Below are 27,092 nucleotides of genomic sequence, written 5' to 3' on the forward strand. Positions count from 1 at the left end.
AGACTTTGGGTGCAGTTATAATGCCGTGGTGCCTTAAGACACTCCAGATCTTTTCTTCTGAACCTGGGGTGAGCAACTATGGGAGCTGAAGTCCACAGTTTGTAAAGGGGCCATAGCTGCCAATCCCTATTCTAAAGGGTTGCAATAAGTTTTGTCAGCATCTTAAATGGGTGGCAATTCTTGGACAGTCTCTCCTAATGCATCATAAAGAATTTTCAACCAGTTTTCCAGACCCTCTTCAGTCACAGTGGTAAATGATAAGTTCTTGAATGAGATGGTAGAATGAAAGTTCTCGCATATGTTGCTGCCTTTGGAAAGAATGGGGTGGGGGAAAGATCCTGGAACTGTCATCCTTTTAATAATTTTGCACTGTCAATTTCTTTTGCTGCTTCGGGGCACAACCACTTCTGGAAGACAATACAGAACAATTTTCTGTCAAGTCTGGAAATATATTGTCATTTAACTATCTCCTGTCTCTCTTTCTCTCTCTCTCTCTCTCTCTCTCTCTCTCTCTCTCTCTCCACACATGTAAACATTATTAGCTTACGAGGGTATTGTTAAAATTGGACAATCCGTGAGAAATTGCAGGGAGCCATTTCTTCCCAGCTTAAATATTGCATTACCAGGCAAATTGCGTTTGCAAGCATTTTCATAGCAAGCGGCTGTGTTAGCAGCTGCCAGAGAGAAGGGAAGCCTGAAGCTCAGTCTTAGAATGAGGTGTCACAGAAGCTCTGCAGAATGAAACGAACTCTGTTTCAGGCGATTGGGAGGCTGGAATATTCTTTGCGGGCTGAGGAAGGAGTTATAGCACAAGGGCCCCACAATTTACTTCCTTGCCTTTGTGTGACATTTTAAGGTGGCTAAGAAGCAATCCTCAGAAAGGGGCTTAAGTTTACCTTGGCTTTATCTTGGTTCAGACTAACATGGTTGGGAGTTTGAGATTAGATTGTGACCTGGAAGGCATTGCATTATTTTTCTCCAGCTACCTAAAATGTCACTTATCTCATCTTATGAACTGAAGCATTAGAGCTTGGAGAGAGAGAGAGAGAGAGAGAGAGAGAGAGAGAGAGAGAGAGAGAGAGAGAGAGAGAGAGAGAGAGAGAGAGAGAGAGAGAGAGAGAGAGAGAGAGAGAGAGAGAGAGAGAGAGAGAGAGAGAGAGAGAGAGAGAGAGAGAGAGAGAGAGATTTGATGTTGGAGAAGACTCCTGAAAAATCGTGGACAGCCAAGAAAACAAGCAAACACATTGCTGAATAAACCAACCCATTAGCTAAGGCTTGAGGATTGGTGCTTTCTGATGATATGACGTAGTTGGGTAAAAAAATCTCCGCAGGTGCAGAGAGCACCCAGGACCCCACAGTAGGGAGTACAAAGGGGAAAAGGGGGCTAGGGGCCAATAGTCCTAGACTTGGGCAGCCAAGCCCAGCACTTGTGAAAACATGGTTCCTTGAGAATCCGACCCCGCATGCTGTTGATAAGCATGCTCCCATTTTAATAGATTCTCATTTAAATTTTAATGAGCGCATAAATATGCAATGCTTCAGCTACTCTTTGCAGGGTAAGATAAAGCGTGTTTAATTTTCATTGGGTATATAAATCGGTAAATAATTTAAGTAAAGGGTACTTTGTTCACTGTGCAAGTTGGGTTGTAGCTCAGAGCTGCTGTTGAGGACAATGTCTTATGCATCTGAAATGAGATGAAGGATTCATTTAATTTCTATCCCCATCCCCTGGCCTGTCTGGCTCTTTACTTGAATCAGAGTTGGGTTTGGGTCACGGGTCTCATTGCTCCCCAACCTGCTAGCTTTGTTTAGGTGAGATCAAGGATTAGAAGACTGTTTTTGTGCTGATGTCATCCGAAGTTTTATTTCTGCCTTTTGGAAGAAATGACTTAAGGATCCAGAATTGCTTCAATCTCTTCCTTAGCATTTCTCAGGACCGTTTCTGCTGCCTTGTGATTTTATTTTAGTGAAAGGTGGAAATGTGTCATATAAATGTGTAGATAAGGTCAAAAGAAGCCATCAAAACAAAAAACGAAAAAACTGGAATTCTACTCTTTTGATACGGACTATAATAACAGAATTTAGAAAGCGGACAGCATTTTTCCTATCTATCCCTCATATACCCAAGGCTAAACAGATGTTTTAAATCTCTGTAGTCCTCTGCGAAATGAATAAATGGCTGGGAAGGAATTTTACTGGCAAACCTATCATTCTAGGAATAGAAGTTTCTGGAGAAATCCGGAAGGTTTTTCTCTGGACTGTACAGCTTGGATGGGGAAAGCCTGGCAGTCTCTGGTAGTCCAAGCCACTGGCTTATTATTCTACCCATAGGGATGCACTAGGAGAATTTTTCAGATTTCTTTTTTCCCATAGCCCCCTCCTCCCCATTTGGTCTTGCTCATTTTGAAACTGGGTTATATTTTGGCCAACTGCTCCTTCGCTATCATATTTGGTGCTGTTCTTTTCAGCTTTTAGAAAACTTTGTCACTGATATGATAGAGGTGACATGACAGCAGGTGACATGATCAGGGTGACATGATAGTGGTGTTCTAATTTCTAAGGGGCTGCCACAAAGAAGAGGGGTGTGTGTGTCAACCTATTCTCCAGAGCACATGAAGGCAGGACAAGAAGCAATGGTTGGAAACCAATCAAGGAGAGAAGCAACCTAGAACTAAGAAACAATCTCCTGACAGTCAGAACAATTGATAGAACGACTTGCCTTCGGAAGCTGTGGGTGCTCCAACCCTGGAAGCTTTTAAGAAGAGATTGGACAACCATTTGTCTGAAATGCTATAGGGTTTCCTGCTCAAGCAGAGGGTTGGACTAGAAGACCTCCAAGGTCCCTTCCAACTCTGTTATTCTGTCATCTTTATTATTATCTTTTTAATGGATAGACAGGTTGAGCCTGTCCTAATTCCCTTTCCACCATTCCACTGCTTTGCAAAAACTTTAAAAAAAACAACTAGAGAAGGTACATAACTGAAGAATGAAACAGGAGGAATATGAGGAATATGGGGGGGAAAGGTTTAGGAGGAGTAGGAGGAAAAAGAAGAAGAGGAGGAGGAGGAGGAGGAATATTGTCTCCAAATGGTCTGATCAGGGGTTGTAAATGTTCTACAATAGTTGGTTTCCTCATCTGGAGTCTGGTGCTGATCTAAAAGCTACGCATCTTTCCTAGCTTGTCCCAAATTCCCTTACAGGATGACAATATAATAGACGGCGGTACTCAGGAAACCCCTTCTGAGTTCATCCTATTCTTGGCCCATTAAAATAAATAAATAATGCAGTGAATTTTTAGAGCAGCTGTCAGTAAACGCGGTTACAGTTCCTTTCATATATCAAGACGACAGAGAGAAGATAAAACTGCGGGTGCTTTATCAAGTATTGCTGAAGATAAGACTCTGGTATAGCACGGATGGAATGGGGCGAGGTGGGTGCATTCCACCCTCCAGTCTTTTATTAAGGCCCCCGAAGTCGTGAATTAACCACACACGCAAAAGAGGATGGAATCTATCTCGATGGTTGATCGTGGCAGGAGTCCTGCCTGATTTCAATCAAAGCCTGAGCTTCAAATGTGAGAAAAGAACTGAGCGTTTTATAAAATGCTTTTTTTCAATCAAGTACTTTATTTGGAGTTTTTAATGTGACCCAGATTAGGTGCTGGATTCAAGCAAGATCCATTTTCCCCCCTCCTCCTTCCTATAATTCAGTGAATGAGAGAGTTGTCTGAACTACTTCCAAACATTAGCTGAACATTCTGGACTTCATGAATTCTCTAGAGATCTGGAAAGCCAGCTGGAGCAAAGGAAATAATAGCATTAGCGCTTAGACTTATATACCCCTTCATGGTGCTTTACAGCATTCTCTAAGTGGATTACGGAGTCAGCATATTGCCCCCCACCCCTCCAACAATCTGGGTCCTCATTTTACTGACCTCAAAAGGATGGAAGGCTGAGTCAAACTTGAGCCGGTCAGGATCGAACTCCTGGCAGTGGGCAGAGCTAGCCTGCAATACTGCATTCCAACTGCGGCGTCACCACAGCTCAAATAATTTATTGTTTAGTGTAGCAGAGAAGCCAACAACCAGAACGGTAAGTAATAAAAACGTAAAAAGTCTACTTCTACTTTCTCAGCCCTGGTGGGAACACTTTGTATTAGAATCATAAATCTGAGCTTCAGGCCTAAGTTTGCAGCTGGGCCATGCCTGGTCTTTAGAGTGAAGGAAGAAGCATTTAGAAAGTTAAAGATACTTAAGGTGTTAAGGATTCTGCAGAAATCAGAAAACTACACGCCACAAGAATCTTCATACTTCTTTGCAAATTTTATAACCAAATAAGAGCCTTGGTGGAGCAGTGGGCTAATGCCTCCTTAAGTAACACCAGCTGCCTGCAATTAGTGCAGGTTCGAGTCCCACCAGGCTCAAGGTTGACTCAGCCTTCCATCCTTCCGAGGTAGGTAAAATGAGGACCCAGATTGTTGGGGGCAATAAGCTGACTTTGTAATAATGCCGCTTGGGGGGGCGGCGAAAGCCCTAATAAGCAGGCATATACATAGAATGAAGGCTACTGCTAAGCTTGTAAGCCACCCTGAGTCTTCGGAGAAGGGCAGGATATAAATGGAATTAAAATTAAAATTAAATAATAAATATAATGACCATCCCCTCCTCCCCCCTCCCGGTTTGGTGACCTTCCTGAAGCTCCACAGCGTGAATCAAAGACGTTTTAGAAAAATGTGAATAATAAAGGGAGAAAAAGTGGAATGATTTGCCTCTGGAAGTGGGCGCTCCAACCCTGGAGGTTTTTTTAAGAAAGACTGGAAACATCATTTGTCTGAAGTGGTACAGGGTCTCTTGCTTGAGCAGGGGGTTGGACTAGAAGACCTCCAGGGTCCCTTCCAACTCGGCTATTCGGTTATTGTGTTAAAATCTATGCACTTGTGGCATGTTCCATACAGTTACTTTTGTGATGGAGGCCTCTCTTCCTTGCATTTAGCCTTTGGGGCATTTTTTGTTTTGTTTTGTTTTGGGTGGCAATGCCATTTTTCTAAAGAACAGAGCATGAAATTCAAAGTGTTAGCAACCTGTACAACCACTTCCTTGAGGCGCTGTTGCCTTGTTGATGGATCTTTTTATTTTCTCCCCTTCCTTTGGGGCAAAAATATCTCTTATTCAAACTTATAATATATGCGATAATATCAAACTCTGTTTCTCCATCTAGTTGCCTTCAGGGCAACCATTAGCTGGTAAACAGGTGAAGGCGGGGGGGTGGGAGGGTGGGGGGGGAGGAGGAACCAGTAGGAAATTGAAGAAAAAGTTCGGGCGAGAGTAGTGGTAACCTCTACATCAGGGGTGTCAAACTCAATTTCATTGAGGGCCGCATCAGCATTGCAGTTGCCCTCAGGGGGCCGGGTGGGCGTAGCCTACTGGGTGGGCATGGCCTACTGGGTGGGCGTGGCCTACTGGGTGGGCGTGGCTAGAGTGCGTATGGCCTACTGGGTGGGCATGGCCAGCTCTACATCGTTGGCATCAAGGGTGCCTATGGGGGCCTGGGCAGGAGTGGGACAGATCTGAGGGTCTCTGGCAGGAGGAGGGTCTCTGGGCCAGGGCCAAGGCAGTGGGGGCCGTTCCCTCACTGTTTCCAGGATGGCTTTGCGGGCCGCATGAAACCACTTCGCGGGCCGGATCTGGCCCCTGGGCCTTGTGTTTGACATGTCTGCTCTACATTCTAAATACAAATGTGACACCCACCTACCGCCGCTCTAATCAGCCACTTTTCATGTTGTCGTTATGGCATGTTGTACAGGCAGACAGAGACCATAATTAGATATTTTTTAATTTATTTTGTTAATAAAAGAACACCTTGACCTAATTGCAGGCCAATCAATGACGGCTGAGCAAATTTGGCTGGCTAATCAATACGTTTATATTGCTTACTAGTCTCCGTCAGGTTAATTGAAAGAGAAAATGGGATCTTGCTGGAAGGGAGAGGAATGCAGTAAGGCTGGTGGAAAATTCAAGAACAGAACGTACGTTGCCGTGTTGGGCATAGACAAAAGTTGCTTCTACGGCCAATTGAGATGGTTGGCAAAGGAGAAGAGATGTCCCTGTGGCCACAAGCCTTCAATTAATACTTTCCAGACTTTTTCCTTCATTACCTTATAGTGCTTATCAGAAAGTCTTATCGCATAGATAAGAGAAGAGCAACAAAGTTGATCAGGGGATTGGAGGCTAAAACATATAAGGAATGGTTGCTGGAATTGGGCATGTCTAGTTTAATGAAGAGAAGGATGAGGGGGGACATAATATCTCAGGGGCTGCCCCAAAGAAGAGGGAGTCAAGCTGTTCTCCAAAGCACCTGAAGGCAGGACAAGAAGCAAAGGATGGAAACTGATCAAGGAGAGAAGCAACCTAGAACTAAAGAGAAGTTTCCTGACAGAGGTTATCTAGTCCAACCCCCTGATCAGGCAGGAAACCCTATACCATTGCAGACAAATAGCTGTCCAGTCTCTTCTTAAAAACAGTGTTGGAGCTTCTGGAGGCAGTTTGTTCCACTGGTTAATTGTTCTAACTGTCAGGAAATTTCTCCTTAGTTCTGGGTTGCTTCTCTCCTTGAGTAGTTTCCATCCATTGTTTCTTGTCCTGCCTTCAGGTGCTTTGGAGAATAGTTTGACTTCCTCTTCTTTTTGGTAGCCCCTGAGATATTGGAGCACTGCTATCATGTCATCCCTGGTCCTTCTCTTCATTAAACTAGACATACCCAATTCCAGCAGCCGTTCCTTGTATGTTTTAGCCTCCAGTCCCCTGATCATCTTTGTTGCTCTTCTCTGTACACTTTCTAGAGTCTCAACATCTTGTTTACATCGTAGTGACCAAAACTGGATGCAGTATTCCAAGTGTGGCCTTACCAAGGCGTTGCAAAGTGTTATTAATACTTCACGTGATCTTGATTCTATCCCTCTGTTAATGCCGCCTAACACTGTGTTGGCTTTTTTGGCAGCTGCAGCAGACTGCTGGCTTATATCTAAGTGATTGTCCACTAGGACAATGTTTTAAGCATCAGCACATGCCACAGCCAGAGGCACAATTTGTAACATGGCTATTTGAAAAAAAACAGAGATCTGGAAAAAAACCAACAATAACACAATGGAGAAGATGTATCTAATATATCTCTAACCTCAGATACCTATCTTCCTGGTATTTTTAAAATTAATTTATTTCTTTTGTCAACAAGAAGACAATACAAAACAGATAAACAGAAAAATGAACATCCAGCGCTAACAACGAAGGAAAAAAATAATTCTTGTGTACAAAAAGAAAGAAAAAACAAAACCCAAATGTCAAATCGTTCTAACATTGAACATAAAAAATGGCTAGATGCTGAAAAGTAAATTAAAAATAAGAATAAGAATAACCTGGCAGGTTCTCCTTCCCTCACATAATGGGTCTACAAATAAGCTTTCCCATCCTTATTTAACAAGAATACTATATTAAATAAGCAAATATTCCAGATGAGGAAGTCTCTGTCTAATAATCAAATTGACTCAAGATCTAATCATAATACATATGTTAAAAAAGAGAGAGAGAGAGAAATGAGGGCTCTCTGAAGGCTTTGGACATGGAAATATTACTTGAAATTATCTCTAGAAGAGGGACAATTTTGCAAGGCGAGATATCTGTAAGACTTACAATGCTGTTGGCAAAAATTATCTACAGGGGTAGATCTGAGAAGAAAAACAAAAGGTTTTGTACAATAAAATCGAAACAGCAAAGGGCAACTGAGCCAATATCTGAAAGGGTCATACAGTTTCGCTCAATAACTAAAAATTATGCTTTTCGTGACATTGATGCGATAAAGGACAGGATATTAATGGCATCCAGCTCATAAACAGTGAATGTGGAAGGAAGGCCTCAGCCCAGAAGAAGTGTTAAAAATAGCCCTGGCTTATAAGCCGTCTGAGCAAAAACGTTAATACTGCAGAATTAAATGCCAAGAAACATATGCAATTAAGGGACCCAAGCCAAGTTGCAAAAAGTCAGGAAAGCAGAGAAGTAGAAAGTGGAGAAAGAAACTAAAAACAAGAGAAATGCCTAGGTGGAGAGAGAGAGAGAGAGAGAGAGAGAGAGAGAGAGAGAGAGAGAGAGAGAGAGAGAGAGAGAGAGAGAGAGAGAGAGAGAGAGGAGAGAGAGGAGAGAGAGCGCTACAGAAAGTGTATTAAAGATAGACCAGCCATTGTAACCCTTTGTAATAGTATGTGAGAATGACCTTGGGAGACAGGGAAAAGATGCTTTACAGCCTCTTTAAGTAGTTTACAGTGTCAGCATATTCCATCTGAGTCCTCATTTTACCGACCTTGGAAGGATGGAAGGCTGAGTCAACTTTGAGATGGTCAGGATCAAACTGCTGGCAGTCGGCAGAATTACAGAAGGAAGGAAGGAAGGAAGGAAGGAAGGAAGGAAGGAAGGAAGGAAGGAAGGAAGGAAGGAAGGAAGATTTATACACCACTTCATGGCACTTTACAGCCCTCGCTAAATGGTTTACAAAGTCAGCCTATTGCCCCCAACAATCTGGGTTTTCATTATACTGACTTCAGAAGGATGGAAGGCTAAGTCAACCTTGAGCCAGTGAGAATTAAACTCCAGGCAGTGGGCAGAGTTAGCAATAGCAATAGCACTTAGACTTATATACCACTTCATTGTGCTTTAGAGCCCTCTCTAAGCCTTTTTACAGAGTCAGCATATTGCCCCCAAATTTACCGACCTCAGAAGGATGGACTGCTGAGTCAAGCTAGAGCTGGTGAGACTAAAACTGCTGAACTGCTGCATTCTACCCACTGGGCCACCAGGCAACTGTCAGATAAGAGGTAGCTTAGCCCACAGAAGAAATGGAGGTGTGACAAATATTTCAAAAAGGACCCTGCCTTCTTTCTTTGACTGTTCAATAGAGAGGGGAGTGGGGTACTTTCTCACTTGCCAGATTTTGATAACTGTTGTGATTCAGGGTCAGCCTGTGGGTTCGGCATTTGGGTCGGATGATTCAGAGGAGGAGGAGGGGGGTGTTGGAGAGGTTGCTGAGGGGGTTGGAGAGCTTGCTGATGAGAGCCCTCAGCCAGGCCCCTCCCACCTGGTCACGACGCAGACCCAGCTGTGTGAGCCTGACAGCGTGGATGAAGATGACCCACAGCTGGCCCTGTTCAAAGATGCCCGACGCAGGAGGCAGTCAATCAGGAATAAACAGAGGAAGGCAATGGGGCACCTCGGAAGGAGGCAGAGAGAAGCCACGCCCTGAACTGTATAAAAGGGGAATGCGTGGGAGGGCTGGTTTGCTGAAGGCAACCGCTTGAATAGTTCCTGTTTCATGGTTCGTGTTTGCTCTCTTTGCTCTGTTTATGTTTTTATGTTAATAAATTTGGCAGGCTTAGTTCCAGCCTCTTGCCTTCTTGTAAAAGGGTTGTCCCTGCCTTATCTGCAGGGCCGGTAGCAGGCTGGTATAGAACAATAACGTAACTCTACAATCAAGATAGAGCTGGTACCCCAGGGGATCCCAAAGGTGCTTTTTCAAAAGGCAGCTGGATTTTCTTTCTTTTTCCTCAAAGGCATTTCACTTCCCTATCCCAGAAGCTTCTTCAGTTCTGATCGAATGATGGAGAATGGAAGGATTTATGACTGCAAGGAATATAAATCCTCCCATTCTCCACCGTTCAGTCAGAACCAAAGAAGCTTCTGGGATAGGGAAGCGAAACCTCTTCAAGGAAAAAAAACAAGTGGGCTTTTGAAAAAGCCCCTTTGGGACAACCTGGACCTGGATGACTGAGAATCTCCACAGACATTTACTCCTGTGGGTGCTTCTTATCTGAACTACCTTGCAAGGGTGGCACCATTCGAGGTCCACGGGGCTAGAGCCGATGCTCAGCCTGCTTGCTCACAAGTTAATTTCCGTTGAGCTCTTCTCTTGAATTAACTACAATAATATCATCTTCTGCAAGGCTCTCTCGAGGGTGCGTTTCTCAGCTTGCTGGATAATAAATTACGGGGAGAGAATCCGAGAACAACTTTCAGATAGCGACATGTGTACAAATGGCAAATTGATCAAGATCGATACCCTAAGTGAGAAGAGTTTTGATTATTTAAACTGAAGATTTAAGCCATGGAGCCCTCTCGATTGGTTATTCATCTTGATCCCAGTCATTCCAGGCTAAGAGGGGAGAACACAATTCTTTGTGCAGAAGCTTTGAGTGTGGAAAAAGCAGAGACAAGAATGAGGAAGCAAATGGATTCTGGGAATGTTCTTGCCGGCCTGCATTAAAAGGGAAATGGGCTATAAACTTCATGGCCCATTCTCAGTGGATCCAAGTGGATGCATGGCATTCGTTTTCCTGTCGGTGAACTCCAAATGATAGATGAGAAGTTCCTGACCCCGCTGCATTAAACGTCCCTCTCCCATTTATCAAAGAAATGAACAGAAAGAATTGCAGAGCCCGCCAGCTCTCCTTGTCGCATGGTGACCCTTTTTTTGTGCAACTCTTTTCTCTTGGAGAATGTCCAGGTGAATGTTCCTGGATCAGCCGTGCTTTTATACCATTGACGTGGGCTCTTTACATCAGTTGGCAATTGAGGGAAGTGTGGTTGCCTTTGTTGTGATCGACCATCCTTCAGTTTGCATTGGCCCATCAAACTGATGGGCCCATTTGTGTTTGCAGATTTGCGTTGTTTTGATGGCTGTCATTTTTGCCTGATTTATAGCTATACAGCAGGGGTGTCAAACTCAATTTCATTGAGGGCTGCATCAGCATTGCGGTTGCCCTCAGGGGGCCGGGTGGGTATGGCCAGGGTGGGCGTGGCCTACTGGGTGGGCGTAGCTGGAGTGCATATGGCCTACTGGGTGGGCATGGCCAGCTCTACATCGTTCGCATCAAGGGTGCCTATGGGGGCCTGGGCAGGAGTGGGAAAGATCTGAGGGTCTCTGGTAGAAGGAGGGTCTCTGGGCCAGGGCCAAGGAAGTGGCAGCCTTTCTTTCTCTGTTTCCAGGATGGCTTTGTGGGCCAGATCCGGCCCCCGGGCCTTGTGTTTGACATGTCTGCTATACAGTATACATATGTACATACATACATATGTACATACACATATATAGATGGATAGATTTATAGATAGATACATAGATTTATAGATAGATGGATGGATAGAAAAAGAAAGATATAGATAGATAGATAGATAGATAGATAGATAGATAGATAGATAGATAGATGATAGATAGATGAATGGATAGATGAATGGATAGATGGTAGATAGATAGATAGACAGACAGATAGATAGATAGATAGATAGATAGATAGATAGATAGATAGATAGATAGATAGATAGATGGATGGATAGGTAGATAGATAGATAGATAGATAGATAGATAGATAGATAGATAGATAGATAGATAGATGATAGATAGATAGATAGATAGATAGATAGATAGATAGATGGATGGATGGATGGATGGATGGATGGATGGATAGATAGATAGATAGATAGATAGATAGATAGATAGATAGATAGATAGATTTATAGGCAGACAGACAGATCGATCAGGAGTGGTATAGTAGCCTAGTGGTGAAGTCAGTTGCCTCCCACTCAGAAAGCTGAGAGTTCAATCCTAGGTAGCAACAGATATTTCCTTCTCAGGACACAAGGAGAAGGTATCTGTTGCACATAGGTGTCAAGAAGGGCCTCCGCCCAGCAAACGCTCAGCTCCATCCGGTCACCCCGACTCTACCCCAAATTAAGGGGTATATATTTTGGCCTTCATTATTCAATGCAGTGATTGAGATTCAAACAGGGGAAACCAATTTAGGATCACCACGACATGCACACCAATACGACTTGTCAAAGTAAATACGTGTTTTCCTGGGGTTGAAATGAAGGAGTTTCAAGAATCCAGGGGGAAAAAAAGCAGCTTCTTTAGTCGCTGAAGTTGTTCCGTGTGTATATTGTACCCTCTGAACCACCTTCTCACTGCTAGGATTCGTGCAGTGGGTGCGTATGTGTGTTCATAATCTAAAGTTTCATGTTTGACCCACACCTCTTAAAATGAATATGAATCACCGGTTTGTATTTATCTATATTGTGCAAAAAATAGATCTTGATTGTCACTCAGATGTGAATAGCTCATTTAAATTTCATGGCACTTTAATTACAGGTTGATTAATATGGAATACAGCCATACATGCTAGAGAGAGAGAGAGAGAGAGACACAGAGAGAAAATATTTGATCTTGCCAGTGCAAACCTGATTGCTAAAGAATAAAATGCTCCCTAAGGAAAACTATTTGTAGCAACTGCTCTTTAAAACTGGGTATCTTTTTTTTTAAAAAAAACTTATTTAAATGAAAATTCTCAGAAGCAAAAAGTTCTTTTATTTGCTTGGGATAGTTTCAAAAGGTATGTATTAAGCACAGTCACAGCTTAGTAAGAAGGAAAGTATGTATTTTTAAATCATTGCTGATGAAGGTTAAACATCAAGGCACTTTTGATGACATAGGAAGACAATTCCGATAGCCTAATATTTGATTTTTCTAGGACATTTATCTAAGACACAGTAACACAGAAATTCATACTTTGTATGAATTTCTATTCCTGGCTTGATTACCATAATCTCCTCTGATTGTTTCTTCAAAGGAATAATGTTTATCATTATTTAAACTCAGCGGTTGGGGGACTTTAATTTTTTAAAAGAGCTATCTAGCATTATGCAAGCACAAGTACAAAAAAATTAATTTGCTCGGTAAGTAATTTCAGATGATGTATGATTTGAAATTATTTTTATTTATTACACTTTTGTTGCATATTTTTGCCAGTATGAAATGCATTAATCGTTCCTTACTGCATCTGGTGTGAAAGAGATTCCACTGAGCCATGTAAGTGAACTAGAGTTTGAATCCAAATTATCGAAAAAATATTACAAATGTACAGATGATGCAATGGAAGGAAAGCTCATTGTAAGTGGGGATTTGGAATTGCTCCGGATTTTAGCTGAGCTGCTGGGAATCCATCTGACGAAGGATGGATAGACTGTAAAATGAGATCAATGGAGATCAAATGTCCATCAACATCTCTTTTTAGATTCACACGATCAAAATTCACTCACTTGGTAGCTGATTCACATTCATGACGGTCGCAGCGTCCTGGGGGGGTCACGTGATCCCCTTTTGTGACCTTCTGACAAGCAAAGCCAATGGGGAAGCCGGATCCACTTAACAACCGGGTTACTAACTTATCAACTGCAGTGATTCATTTAACAGCTGAGGCAAGGAAAGTCGTAAAACAGGGCAAAAGTCACTTAACAAATGTCTCACATAACCAAAGAAATGTTGGGCTCCATTAAGGTCAATTTAAGGTCAACTCAGTTGAATCCGAATCTAATGCTGCCTTCCTAATCGGTCATGGAATATCAGATTACAGCTCCTGTATTTTCAGCCAGCAGGGCCACTGGGGATTATAGGAGAAATTTTGAGAAAAATAAAATAAGAGTTGTCAAGCCCGCTGAGTCTATGTTTGTCTGTTCTCCCTTTTATTTCATCCCTTTAATAATCCCGTGACGTAGAATAGACTGAGAGAGGTCTAAAGCCACCCAGTGAAGTTCATGGCAACCTGGAGACTTGAGTGTGAGGCCCACCTGTATTGGTCCAAGATGGGGACACCTTGACCCAACTGGGTCTTTCTGTTTTAACTTGCATCTTCTCTCCTGTTGTGGAGATCCTCCAAGAAAAGGAAGGAAAGAAGGAAGAGAGGGAGGGAGGGAGGAGGAGAAGGGGGGAGGAAGGAAGAAAGGAAGGAAGAAAGGAAAGGAGGTAGGGAGGGATGGAGGGGGAGGAGGAGGAGGAGGAGAAGGGGGGAGGAAGGAAGAAAGGAAAGGAGGTAGGGAGGGATGGAGGGGGAGGAGGAGGAGGAGGAGGAGGAGGAGAAGGGGGGAGGAAGGAAGAAAGGAAAGGAGGGAGGGAGGGAGGGAGGGAGGAGGAGGAGGAAGAGGAGGAAAAGGAGAAGGGGAGGAAGGAAGAAAGGAAGGAAGGAAGGAAAGGAGGGAGGGAGGAGAAGGAGAGAGGGAGAGAGGAAGGAAGGAAGGGAAGGGAAGGGAAGGAGGGAGCGAGGAAGGAAGGGAGGGAGGGAAGGGAGGGAGGGAGGAAGGAAAGAAGGAAGGAAGGAAGGAAAGGAGGGAGGGAGGGAAGAGAAGGAGAGAGGGAGAGAGGAAGGAAGGAAGGGAAGGAAAGAAGGGAGGAAGGGAAGGAAGGGAGGGAGGAAGGAAGGAAGGAAGGAAGGAAGGAAGGAAGGAAGGAAGGAAGGAAGGAAGGAAGGAAGGAAGGAAGACTTGCCCCTAAAATTGCAAATGTAACATTAAAAAACTTTCATAGAAGGGAATCCGAGTCTTCTCTAAAAAATAGAACAAGGAGAACTTTGACAAATAAGGGAGATGTTTTGTAACTCACTCAATCAACTCTTTTTTTTGGCCTTTCTTTGGATGTATCTTTTGAAGATCTTTCAGCAGACTTCAGCTGCTTACCTCCTGCTGAAAGCTACCTGATTACAGAGCTTTGCAGTTCTTGACTTCAAGCTTTCAGCCTTCCCAGAACAGCCATCAACTGTCTCCCCCGGCGACCCTGGGATTGTCCTCCAACCCTCTAATTGCTAACTGCAGGATTCCTAATTAGATCCATTTTCCTTACATAAATACATAAACAGGAGCTGGCATATCCTCATTTGCATCTCCACTTCGGGCGCCAGCCAACACCAGTGTGTTTTGCTTCCCCCAGCCTCTCCTTTGTGATTTTGCACTTGCCAAATTGACGAGTATGTTGTGAGCTCTTCATAGCAAGTATCAATGGATGTCATATTTTTGCATGATAGAAGGTTGTGCCAGAGAGAGAGTGTCCTTGCAGAATAACTCAGGTTCCTTCTCCAAACCAGCCTAAAATCCTGCCTGGACAATAGATATAGCAACATCAGGAGAAATCAACAAACATTAGCGGGAACATGACAGCAGTGTTCCAGTATCTCAGGGGCTGCCACAAAGAAGAGAGAGTCAAGTTCTTCTCCAAAGTGCCTGAAAGCAGGACGAGAAGCAATGGATGGAAACTAACCAAAGAGAGAAGCAACCTAGAACTAAGGAGGAATTTCCTGACAGTGAGAACAATTAAATCAGTGGAACAACCTGCCTCCAGAAGTTGTGAATGCTCTAACACTAGAAGTTTTCAAGAAGAGATTGGACAACCATTTGTCTGAAATGGTATAAGGGTTCCTGCCTGAGCAAGGGGTGGGACTAGAAGGCCTCCAAAGTCCCTTCCAACTCTGTTATCCTGTAGGTCGCATGAAGACCCTGCCCATTTTTATCATTTGAGGTGCCTCCAAAGTCACATTTTTGATATCTGGGTACAATGCTGAACATCAGCACCGACCTTTCCTTTCCCCCAATCTCTCCCTCTCTCTCTCCCCCTCCTTCTCTCTAAAATATAAATCAAACCCGGAATAATCTTTGCATCTCTACTCGGATTAAGCTCTCCAGCCTTCACCAAATGGCAGCAAAAATAAATCCTGCTCCTGCTATGATGTCACCACATCCCTGATATTGTCCACTCTGGCCCTTGGAAGTTAAAGAAAGAAAAATAAAACCAAACCCAAATCCTGTTCAGAAGACTCAGCCTGGTGCCTGAGAGTATGAGATACATTATCTCAAGAAAACAGACAATTCCTTCTATCTTGCTGGCAAGGGGTGGAGGCACGTCAACTTGTGACAAAAAGAGCAAATGTCCTTCAACTTGGCTGCTCCTGAACAAGTAGATGTTGTTTAGCCTAAGAGAGTAGCTGTACTTATATCGTTCCTGTCCAAGTACTTCTTCAGGTTCCTAGTTCTTCCATAATTGTGTGGAACTTCAGAATGATATAATGACAGAGTTGGAAGGGACCTTGGAGGTCTTCTAGTCCGACAGCCTGGTCAAGCAGGAGACCCTATACCAGGGGTAGGCAATCTTGGCTCTTTTATGACTCGTGGACTTCAACTCCCAGAATTCCTGAGCCAGCCATGCTGAGGGGAAAGGGAGAGGTTTCCAAGCTGAGCCACGCTGGCTCAGGAATTCTGGGAGTTGAAGTCCACGAGTCATAAAAGAGCCTTGCCCTATACCAGGGGTCGGCAACCTCGGCTCTTTTATGACTCGTGGACTTCAACTCCCAGAATTCCTGAGCCAGCATAGCTGGCTCAGGAATTCTGGGAGTTGAAGTCCACGAGTCATAAAAGAGCCGAGGTTGCCGACCCCTGCCCTATACCATGTCAGACAAATGGCTGATTTGGGGGCCAGCTACTCTCTCCACCACACTGGATTGTTATTGTGGGGAAAATAGGAGGAAGGAATATTAGCTTTAGTCACCACCTTGAGTTATTTATAACCGTAACAAAGATGGGGTAGCAATAAATAATTATTACAAAAATACGTCAATGAAGTACAGGCTGTCCTCGGCCTATGACCACAATTGAGCCCCAAAGGTTCGGTTGCTAAGTGAGACATTTGTTAAGTGAATTTTGCCCCATTTTACGACCTTTCTTGCCATAGCTGTTAAGTGAACCACCGCTATTAAGTCAGTGGCCCAATTGTTAAATGAATCTAGCTTCTCCATTGACTTTATGGATCAGAAGGTGATCACATGACTCCAGGGACACTGCAACCCATCATAAAGACAAGTCAGTTGCCAAGTGTCTAAATTTTGATCATGTGACCATGGGGATACTATAATGGCCATAAGTCTGAACAACAGTCCTATGTCATTATTTCCAGTGCCAGTGTAACTTTGAATGGTCACTAAGTGAGTTGAGGACTACCTGTAGTATCTATTCCAGATCCTAAACACTAAATTTTTATGGAGGATTCTGAAGCTTTTCAGGAACATTTGCATGGTAATCTTGCATTTCGTGGGTGATCACGTCTTCATTTTTAAGAATCATGGGCCTTCAACTTCATTTGAAGGATAAGAAGTACAATATTCAACACTTTTAAAGTAAAACAGTAAAACAGCAATCTTTTTCCCCTTGGTTTAAAAAAAAAGATGTAAATTTCTACTTTAATTGCACTCAGAGTTTTCAGCTATCAAATGAGTCATTTGTAAGCTGATGAGTAACCAAGCCTTGTACTTACTCATTCTCTGACATGTAGCGGAATTGTAATCTTGTCTCACACATCGCAGCCATCTTTGTAAAATACGATGTTAAGGAAGACTGAATTCATTGTATTATATATACATATGTAAATCTTCTGTTTTGCCCTTCTCTGGAGAGTGGGGAAGACGGACTGCATTCCCAAGCACCACATGTGTTAATTGTGAGGTAATAAAGTGCAACTCACGAAGATCTAAGAAGGCATCATTAAAGGAGCCTGAAAACTCTGCTCAAAAGTTATCATTTGAAATAGGCTGCACTTCAAAGAGCAGGGGACTGGATCCCTTTTGCAAAGGGATCTGTTAGCACCTCAGGGTGAAATCCCACCTCAGTACTAAACTGTGAAAAAGTTGCCAGGCGGGATTCCCTGTAGTCAGTAAGACCTCTGAATACATCCAGATGAGATATGAAATATTCGGGTGGTTTGTCTTTTAGCATATCTTCTCCATCATCTTCAAGGAGAGGTCAGGAGAAAGTTAAATAACAGTAGTCTAGCTGAGACATGACAAGGCATGAGTCAGCTCCATAAATCTGCAACTTCTCTCATCTCCAGTCAGTGGGACTAGCAATGACAACGTCAGCTGAACAAAAGACACCCCATCCTTGCATGGGAAAATGATAACCTCGTGGTAGCAGAGAAACGGTCTGTGTCAACAGGCAACAGAGTTCTAACTTTGAATGTCCTATAAGGCAGGGGTCCCCAACCCCGAGTCCGTGGACCAGTACCGGGCCGCAGCATGCCAGCAACCGGTCTGCACAAAGAAGCAAAATCCCATCCGTGGGGTGCAGGCAGCACACAAAACCACGCCCCCACCAGTCCGCAGAAAAACCTCTCTCCACAGAACGGGTCCCTGCTGCCCAAAAGGTTGGGGACCTCTGTTATAAGGGGAGAATTATTCAATGGACAGGATATAAGCACATTCACTTACTGCAACCTGTTTATCTTGGTCCTACTCTGCCTACAATTTGTTGTGTGGCTCCCTGCAACCCATCTGCATTTCTTGACGCTTCACAAAACCTGTGACTGCAGCCCCTTTTTAGGAAGTAATACTTTTAACCACCCAGTCCTGAAGTCTAGTATCATAGTAGAGCGGGAAGGGCAAACCCCATTAATCCAGTCCAAGAAAATTTCTCTGGGTGAATGGACAGAGAAGAGGAGAATTAAACTTTCTGGACCGAGTAAGAGAAAGGAGGAAAGATACTCAGACAAAATTGGGCTGCCCCTAGAATGGAAGTGTCCTGAATCTTAAATGTTGTTCTTGTGTGGTACCAGGTGATGCTTTGGGTTTGCCAAGGGACTGGCAGTGCCAACAGAAAAGGCCATTGCGTGCCTAACTTATCCTAGCAAGAATAAAAGTGGGTTTATATTTTTGGAAAAAGAGGAGGAGGAGGAGGAGGAGGAGGAAGAGGAGAGGGGAAGGAAGGAAGGAAGGAAGGAAGGAAAGGAAGGAAGGAAGGAAGGAAGGAAAGAAAGAAAGAAAGAAAGAAAGAAAGAAAGAAAGAAAGAAAGAAAGAAAGAAAGAAAGAAAGAAAGAAAGAAAGAAAAAGAAAGAAAGAAAGGAAGGAAGGAAGGAAGGAAGGAAGGAAGGAAGGAAGGAAGGAAGGAAGGAAGGAAGCTTCCAGATAGATAGCCTTCAAAGGAGAAATTACACTTTCCCAGTTGCTCTGCAGTCAGCTCTCCAGAGTTTGACTCAGTCTGCTTAAATCCCAGCCTCCATTGTTCATGAGAAATGAATTGCCCACTTGCAAGCGTAAACTTCCCACTGTGACCCTCTTTGTTCCTTCCCCGCTTACTTTCTGCTCTGTTGAAATGGCTAAATGAGTCAATATTACCTTAATGGGAGCTTTAGAAGTGTTATTTAATATGATTACCTTTTTTTTTTAAACGCACCACATGAAATTAAAAAAAAAGAATCTCGGTGAAAGCACAGGGTATTTTTATGCCTTGGATATTCACTGTAATAACTTAATTGGCATTTTCCTACATTTGGGAATGTAGTCTGTGCCATTTTAAAGCCTTTCATTGCTTCTCATTCTGCTCCAGTTTGGGAAGTCTAGGTAACCTAGGAAGGACTGTGATGGAAGGGTAAGTCAGGAGGAATACCAGATTAAAGCATCTTTGTTTCCTCCAGACATTTGGGACTTTAATTCCTACCCAGTCCTAGATAGCGTGATCAATGGTAAGGGATGGTGAAGCTGGTGTCCACCACTGCTTGGTGGCGCAGTGGTTAGAATGCAATATTGCAGGCTAACTCTGCCACTGCCAGGAGTTCGATCCTGACTGGCTCAAGGTTAAAAGCACTATGAAGTGCTATATAAGTCTAAGTGTTATTGTTATCCTTCCTTCCTTCCTTCCTTCCTTCCTTCCTTCCTTTCTTCCTTCTGCCCGGATTTCAATCCTGACCGGCTCAAGGTTGACTCAGCCTCCCATTTTTCCGAGGACCCAGATTATTAGGGGCAATATGCTGACTCTGCAAATTACTCAGAGGATGCTGTAAAGCCCTATGAAACAATTTGTAAGTCTAAGTGCTATTGTTAGGGCTATTGCTATCTGGAGAACATGCAGTCACCTATTCCTATCTATGTTCTGGTAGTTGCTATCAAAAAATTAAGACTTGGATGCTTATCATATCTGTTTTGCTGTTTCTGCTTGGCTTTACTAGTGCTTTACTACTTAGAGCACTCATGCTCAGCCTCCAACTGGAGGAAGGGATTGTTTTTAACTCCCCTGCCTAGGGTCAGATTTCATGGTGATCAATTCTTCTAAGTAAGGGTTCCTTTAAAACCAAAAAGTTGAGTTCCCATTTATTTTAACGCCTCTCACCCTCTTGTTTTCCTTTGCCCTAGGTTTTTCCATCCTCCAGGCTATTATGGAAGCTGCTGTGCAAAATAATTGGCAAGTGACGGCCCGATCGGTGGGAAGCATCAAAGATGTTCAGGAGTTTAAGGCAATCATTGAGGAAATGGACAAACGGCAAGAGAAGAAATACTTGATAGATTGCGAAGTGGAAAGAATAAACGTCATTATGGAACAGGTGAGCGCCAGCCATGGTTTTGCTTCTTGGTCGGGCATATTTCTTGCATTACTCCTTATGATGAACTTTGCCCATTGCCTTAGGGAGCATCGTCTGGATGAGGCAAAGAATGTCCTGCTTTTATTTAAATGTTCCCGGTCCTCCTCAAAGGAGAGTCACTGTTGCTGTTTTGAGAGACATTTGTTGTTGCTTCCCTTCCCTTTTTGCACCTGAACCGCATCAGGAATGTTTGCCCTTTGAGCAAGGCATCTGGAGTAATTTCTCTGTTTTGTCTCTTACCCTTGGATGCATGTTCCACTGTGATTAGCCCTCGATACTCTTTTCAGCTGGGTACTCAGCTCCACATTCTAGCAAAGGTCAGCCCATTCAACTTCAACTCCCATTAGTAGTATCTGGAATAGAGAAGCAGGGGGTGGAAAGTCAGTGTGGTTAACCCCAAGGCTGGTAGAGATTTGGAAACACCGCGAGGAGTGCACAGTAGCCATGCAGGAAACAATGAATCACCTGGAACATGTCTCTGAGGCTCCCTCTTCTCAGATCCAGCATCTTGTCACCAACGTTTTATGGACTGGAAAGGAAAATGGAGATCTGGCCTTTGAGAAATCTCTTCCTCAAATCCTTATCCTTCTGAAAACACCACAACTCAGTTGCAGTTTTGATTATATAGTATGCCAGTAAAAAAAGTAAGAAAACAGCATGACCGAGTTACCCTGTAGTAAAACAGGCAGCCAATAAATGGAAGGAAGGAAGGAAAGAAGGAAGGAAGGAAGTGTTCTGTTCCAGCCTACAACCGGCCCTGCAGAAATGTCAGGGACAACCCCTTTGTTATATTCAATAGGCTGGAATTAAGCCAACCAAATTTATTTGCAAAAACTAAAAGAAACAGTTCAAAACAGAGTAAAACAAATACAGACCGAGACTATATCAGAAGCTCTTCAAACAGTTGCCTTCAGCAACCAGCACCTCCCACACATTCCCCTTTTAAACAACAGTCTCAGGGCGTGGCTTCTCTTTGCCTCCTCCCGAGGTGCCTCATTGCTTTTCTTTGTTCACTTCCGCTTGTCTGCCTCCTGCTTCGAGTGTCCTTGAACAAAGCCAGCTGTGGATCGTCTTCATCTAATCTTTTAGGCTCACACAGCTGGGTCTGAGGAGGAACAAGATGGGAGGGGCCTGGCTGAGAGCTCTGTGATGCATCTGCAACCAAAGGCTCTCCAAACCCCTCCTCCTCCTCCCCCTCCTCAGAATTGTCCGATTCAGCTGCCGAAACCACAGGCTGACGCTGAATCACAACAGGAAGGAAGGGAGGGAGGGAGGAAGTGGTACCTATTTATCTGTTCACACAGGCATGCTTTTGAACTGCTAGGTTGGCAGGAGCAGAGATGAGGACGGGAGCTCACCCATTCGTCAAGAGGAGCTTGGGTCTTGAACCTGGGTTGCCAGCTTTCCAGCTGCCAAGTTCAGCATCTTAACCATTGAGCCACCTAACCAATATCCTGGACCTATGCCATAAAGAGTTTTAAAGGCCATTTAAAGGCTCATACTTCACTGGCTTTTCAAAGGAACTGTGCCCCCGGGCTCTCTTCTCCTACCCAAGATCTTTTCAACTCTTGCACACCAGTGGAGGAAAAATTCTAATTTCTAATTTCATTTCATAAGAGTTGCGCTTGGATTGCATGGCGCTTGTATCTCAGTGTATAAATTTCCGATCTGTGCATACATCAGCTACAATGGATTATTGTCTTAAGGTAGGAGGAAAAAAGGAAAACAACCCCTTTATTTTTAAAATTAGCTCGCTGGCAAGCCAGGATGTCACCGGGTGGAAAATATTTATAAAAAGTTTAAATATTCTAGGTGGCAAATGGGTTGAAACATTATTTATGGATGGTTTAAATATTTTATAAACTCACTGCATAGGGGGCCAGTCCCTACTGTTTTGTGAAGCACCAGACATGCTGCAGTTATAAATAAACCTAACTCCAGCTTTATGTCATGGAATTATCTGGAAGTAAAATATGGACAGCCCAACTGCATCAATTTTATTCAGCAAAACTTTCGTTCTGAGGAACTGCAGCCTGGAACGTCATCCAACATTAGGAAATTCATTTTAAGTCAGTGATATAATTGACTGGGGGCAATGATCAGCGAGTCTTCTCCGTTATAAATAAATTGGAAGGAATGATTTGACAGCATTCAGTTTCCAATTAAGCTTTAGGATTAATCTCCTTCAGTAACTCGGATGCCTGGTTTACATTTTGCAGTAAGCAATAAGATTGCAAAAAAAAAACCTATTATTACCAAGTCGAAGATATTATTTCTTCTGGGGTTGGAGTGCAAAAAGTTAGCACTTGTTAGCAATTGGGCACATCTGGTCTACATCTGGGTTTCTCAACCTTAGGAACTTAAAGATGTTTGGACTTCAACTCCCAGAATTCCCCCGGTGGGCATTGCTAGATGGGGAAATCTGACAGTTAAAGTCCATCCGTCTTAAAATTCCCAAGGTTGAGAAAAACTGATCTACATCTTCACAGAACAGAGGTGAAACTGATAGTCAGCTCAAACCCTACCAGAGAGCTCCATTTTTATATATCCTTCAAAACTGCCTAATGTGACTGAACCCAATATTTCTGTTGTCACGTGAGACATTTGTTAAGTGAATTTTGCCCCGTATTGCGACCTTTCTTGCCACCGTTGTTAACTGAATCACGGCACTTGATAAATTAGTAACCCAGCTCTTAAATGAATTGGGCTTCTCCCCACTGACGTGGCTTGTCAGAGGGTCGCAAAAGGGGATCTCCTGACCTTGGGATGCCGCAACGGTCGTAAATATGAGCCAGTTGTCCAGCCTCTGAATTTTGATCACGTGATCATTGGGAGCCTACAAAGGTCGTAACTTTGAAAAATGGCCATAAGTCACTTTTTTTCAGGGCCGTTGTAACTTTGAATGGTCACTGAATGAACTCTTGTAAGTCAAGGACTACCTATCATTCTGAGCACCAACGTCTCTCTGGGAGATTTGACTTAACAGTTATAAACGTAGCTCATTTATGCTGTGCACAAGATTCAAAATACTACCATAGTGTTTGCAGGTATAGACCTATTCTGCCAAGGAAAATTATTTCACATATAACACCAGTAAGAAGATGTGTTTGCTATACGGTTTAGTGGAAAATGCCTACCATTCTTTTTCTAAAAGCAAAAGTTTCACATTTGCAATGGGTAATAATCACTGCTCCAGGTAGAAGGAAGATAAAAGAGGATAAGTTAAGCTTGCCAGTTAAGCTTACCTCCTAGTGATTACATGGACATAGCTGTGTACTTTTTTTTGGCAGCAGTTATGAAAGAAGTTGAGTTTCTCCCCCCCCCCCTCTTCTTTAGCCTACAACTCTTGGGTGTTCTGGAAACTTTTATTCCTTGCTTTTGGGGAGTGGAATAAATGCAGACTGGCAACTAAGGTTGATTTGTCTTCCATTTCATTGGATGGGAACACATTTGTTGTGCCTGGTGTTCAGTCTTCCAACTGTTTAGTTAGTAGACCATGCCCTTAAACACCTGCTGATTCTATCACTTTGGCTAGTGATAGAACTTCAGGAGATCGTTTGGTATCATGGCTAAGGCAGCATGCTAGAAGCTGGGAGACTGTAAATTCTGGTCCTGCCTTAAGCAGAAAGCCAACTGGGTGACCTTGGGCCAGTCTTTCTCTCTCGACCCTTGGAAGCAGCCAATGGCAAACCACTTCCCCAAAACCTCACCAAGAAAACCCCAGGGACTATGAGAATGTGTGCAATTAGTAGTGAAGGTAAAGGAATAGGAGGCAGGGAGACCCAGAATCTAGTCTTCTCATAGGTATGGAAGCCGACTGGTTGAACTGAAGAAGCTTTTTGGATGAAAGAGAAACGTCTCTTTCAAGGAAGACCAAAGTCCATTTGCCTTTCGAAAAAGGACCTTTAAGACAACCATGATCTAGATGACTGAGCATCTCCATAGACATTAAGCCAACTAGTTGTCATTTTCATCTCTAGACTGGGAAGTCAAAATTCATCTCTGAAGAGGACAATATTACAAAAAGGGACGCAGTGGATTAGTGGGTTAGGACACTGAGCTTGTCGATCAGAAGGTCGGCAGTTTGGCGGGTCGAATCCCGAGTGCTGTGTAACAGACTGAGCGCCTGTTACTCATCCCAGCTTCTGCCAACCTAGCAGTTCTAAAGCATGTAAAAATGCAAGTAGAAAAATAGGGACCACTACGGTGGGAAGGTAACAGCGTTCCGTGCGCCTTTGGCGTCTAGTCATGCCGGCCACATGACCACGGAGACGTCCTCGGACAAATGCTGGCTCTTCGGCTTTGAAATGGACATGAGCACCGCCCCCTAGAGTTGGAAATGACTAGCACGCATGTGCGGGGGAACCTTTACCTTTACCTTACTAATGAGCCAAAGGAAACTACAAGGGCTTCTCCATGCAGCCACTAGGAGCTAGAAGGAAAAGTAGAGTCAGGCCTGCTTATTTCGGATCCAAGTTGAGAAAGCCAGGGATTTGCAGTCTATGATCATGACTTTCTGATGGTCCTGGTTGAAACTTGAAGAGCAACTATTTTCTTTGGGGCTAATAGAAGTCACGTTTTGTTAGCTTAGGCTGAACAATTTGGCATATTCTGCCATAAGCTCTGTGTAGGAGATGACCAGGCTGAGCAGAAGGGAGGGGTCCAAAGCATCATCAGTCTCCTTTCATACCCACAAGAGATCTAAGTCCAGCCCACCTTGAATTCTGTTGACTTATCTACCACCAATTTGCTTTGACCCTTAGTAGTTCAGATTCTTATAGATAGCATTATATTACGTATATAATGCCTTGGCTTCTGATTTTCCTGCGCTTGACACTTCGGCTTCATTCTTTCCAGCATAAAATAATTTCCAAACACTGCTTAGATCTCTGTGGTTAAAGATACTTGAGGGAAGCAGGATGTTCTGAAGTTCTATCTTTTGCTAGTTGGGGGCTGATAATGCAAGCTATACTGCTATACGGTAACTCTGGATCCTGATTGTTTTCCCCCCGAGTTTCCAACAGAATTTGCCCAACTGAAGAGAAGGGGGAACACCCCCCCCCAAATATAATCAAAAAGAGGAGAGTTTGTGGAATTAATGCTTCACACAACCTCTGGAGAATTAGATAGGTAGTATCTCAATCCCAAAAGGGACGCGGTGGCTCAGTGGGTTAGGACGCTGAGCTTGTCGATCAGAAGGTCGTCAGTTTGGTGGGTTGAATCCTGAGTGCCGCATAACAGAGTGAGCGCCTGTTACTCGTCCCAGCTTCTGCCAACCTAGCAGTTCGAAAGCACGTAAAAATGCAAGTAGAAAAATAGGGACCACTCCGGTGGGAAGGTAACAGCGTTCCGTGCGCCTTTGGCATCTAGTCATGCCGGCCACATGACCACGGAGGCGTCCTCGGACAAGCGCTGGCTCTTCGGCTTTGAAATGGAGATGAGCACCGGCCCCTAGAGTTGGAAACGACTAGCACGCATGTGCGGGGCAACCTTTACCTTTACCTTTATCTCAATCCCCTCGCCACCATAGCAAAGAGCTATTTGTTTTTACTAAAATGGAATGTAGATTTCACGTTGGGGGCTCCAGAAAGACTTCTTTAGAACTAGAAAGTGTGAGTTACTGTATTCAAATCCAGAGCAAGCTTGGATTCAGATCAAGTTGAAGTCCCAAACCTCAGGGTAGATTCGGTAGCGGGCAGGCGAGGTGGTGATCTAGCAGTCAAAATCAACAACCCTTCCTCCTTTGGTCTCTGCAACAAAGTAGGTTTTCTTCTGCCTAATAAAAGTGAGAATGATGGATCCTGAACTACCCACGATGGACTTTCCAGCGATAGAACTTGAGCTATCTGTGTTTTTCAATCTCAGTATTAACAGCAAGTGAGTAGTATTGGCAGTAACTTCTGTCATTCCTAGCAGGGATGCCTTAAATTTGCTTTATACAGTATCATATTTTAAGGCTGTTCCTGAAGGAAGAAGATGATCTTTCTCCTTGTTTATCTTCTCCTCTCTTGAAGATAAATATGACTGCAAAGCTGAGACACTCAACCAAATCTTCCTGCAATAGCTGGAGAGTCTCTCTCTCTCTCTCTCTCTCTCTCTCTCTCTCTCTCTCTCTCTCTCTCTCTCTCTCTCTCTCTCTCTCTCTCTCTCTCTCTCTCTCTCTCTCTCTCTCGTTTTCTCTGGTCTTAAAAATGAGAATGTGCAAACAGATGAAGCAACATACACATTCTGCTGTGTTTCTGTTCTGCGGGAAGCCATGATTAAATTATTGTTAAATTCATTTGCTCCCGAGGGCTTGAAGCCACTGTGTTTGATTGGTTGTGATAAGCCTGCCTCTCGTTTCCTTCAGATCCTCAAGATATTTTCTATGATTTACATGCCATTTGCCTTAAGCTAGAAGGATGGGCTGACTGTTTTTCTTTTTTTTTTTTAAAAAAAAAGCTACTATTTTTGGTTCCATTAAGCTTGGAGTTCTGTTTGGAGAAAATGAAATAAAATAAAATAAAAAACGGGCTGCGCGTCTCCTGGAAATGCTGCATTTTTCTCATGTGGCAGCCAGGTGGTTTAATCCTGTGTGCAGCCCTTTGAATCTCTGCTGGAAATCTATTAGCTTTTGCAGAAGCTCTGCAAAGTGTGGGGAGCTTTGTGATGTGGACACCACAAGACAGGGTTGCGATGAGCCCGATCTGCAGCAGGGAAGGAAGCAGATGGGAGAGGCAAAGTAAAGGGACACAGGTAGTCCTTGACTTATGACCGCTGCTGAGCTCAAAATTTCTGTTGCTAAGCAAGACATAAGTTAGGTGAGTTGACCCCACTTTCTGATCTTTTTGGCCACGGATGGT

At 43.6% G+C, this 27,092-nt stretch overlaps 1 protein-coding gene across 1 annotated transcript in view; it reads left to right on the top strand.

Moving 5' to 3' along the window:
* Positions 1 to 27,092, top strand: part of GRIA3 (glutamate ionotropic receptor AMPA type subunit 3) — a gene marked incomplete at its 5' end in the record, with an annotated part of 121,041 nt that overhangs the window by 34,829 nt on the left and 59,120 nt on the right. The window contains one exon of the mRNA XM_083372271.1: positions 20,024 to 20,211. Within this exon, the coding sequence (XP_083228397.1) occupies positions 20,024 to 20,211 (188 nt within the window). The remainder of the gene's footprint in view (positions 1 to 20,023; positions 20,212 to 27,092) is intronic.

The sequence above is a fragment of the Vipera ursinii genome, assembly GCF_947247035.1.
Source record: "Vipera ursinii genome assembly, chromosome: 12".
NCBI classification, from domain to species: domain Eukaryota; kingdom Metazoa; phylum Chordata; class Lepidosauria; order Squamata; family Viperidae; genus Vipera; species Vipera ursinii.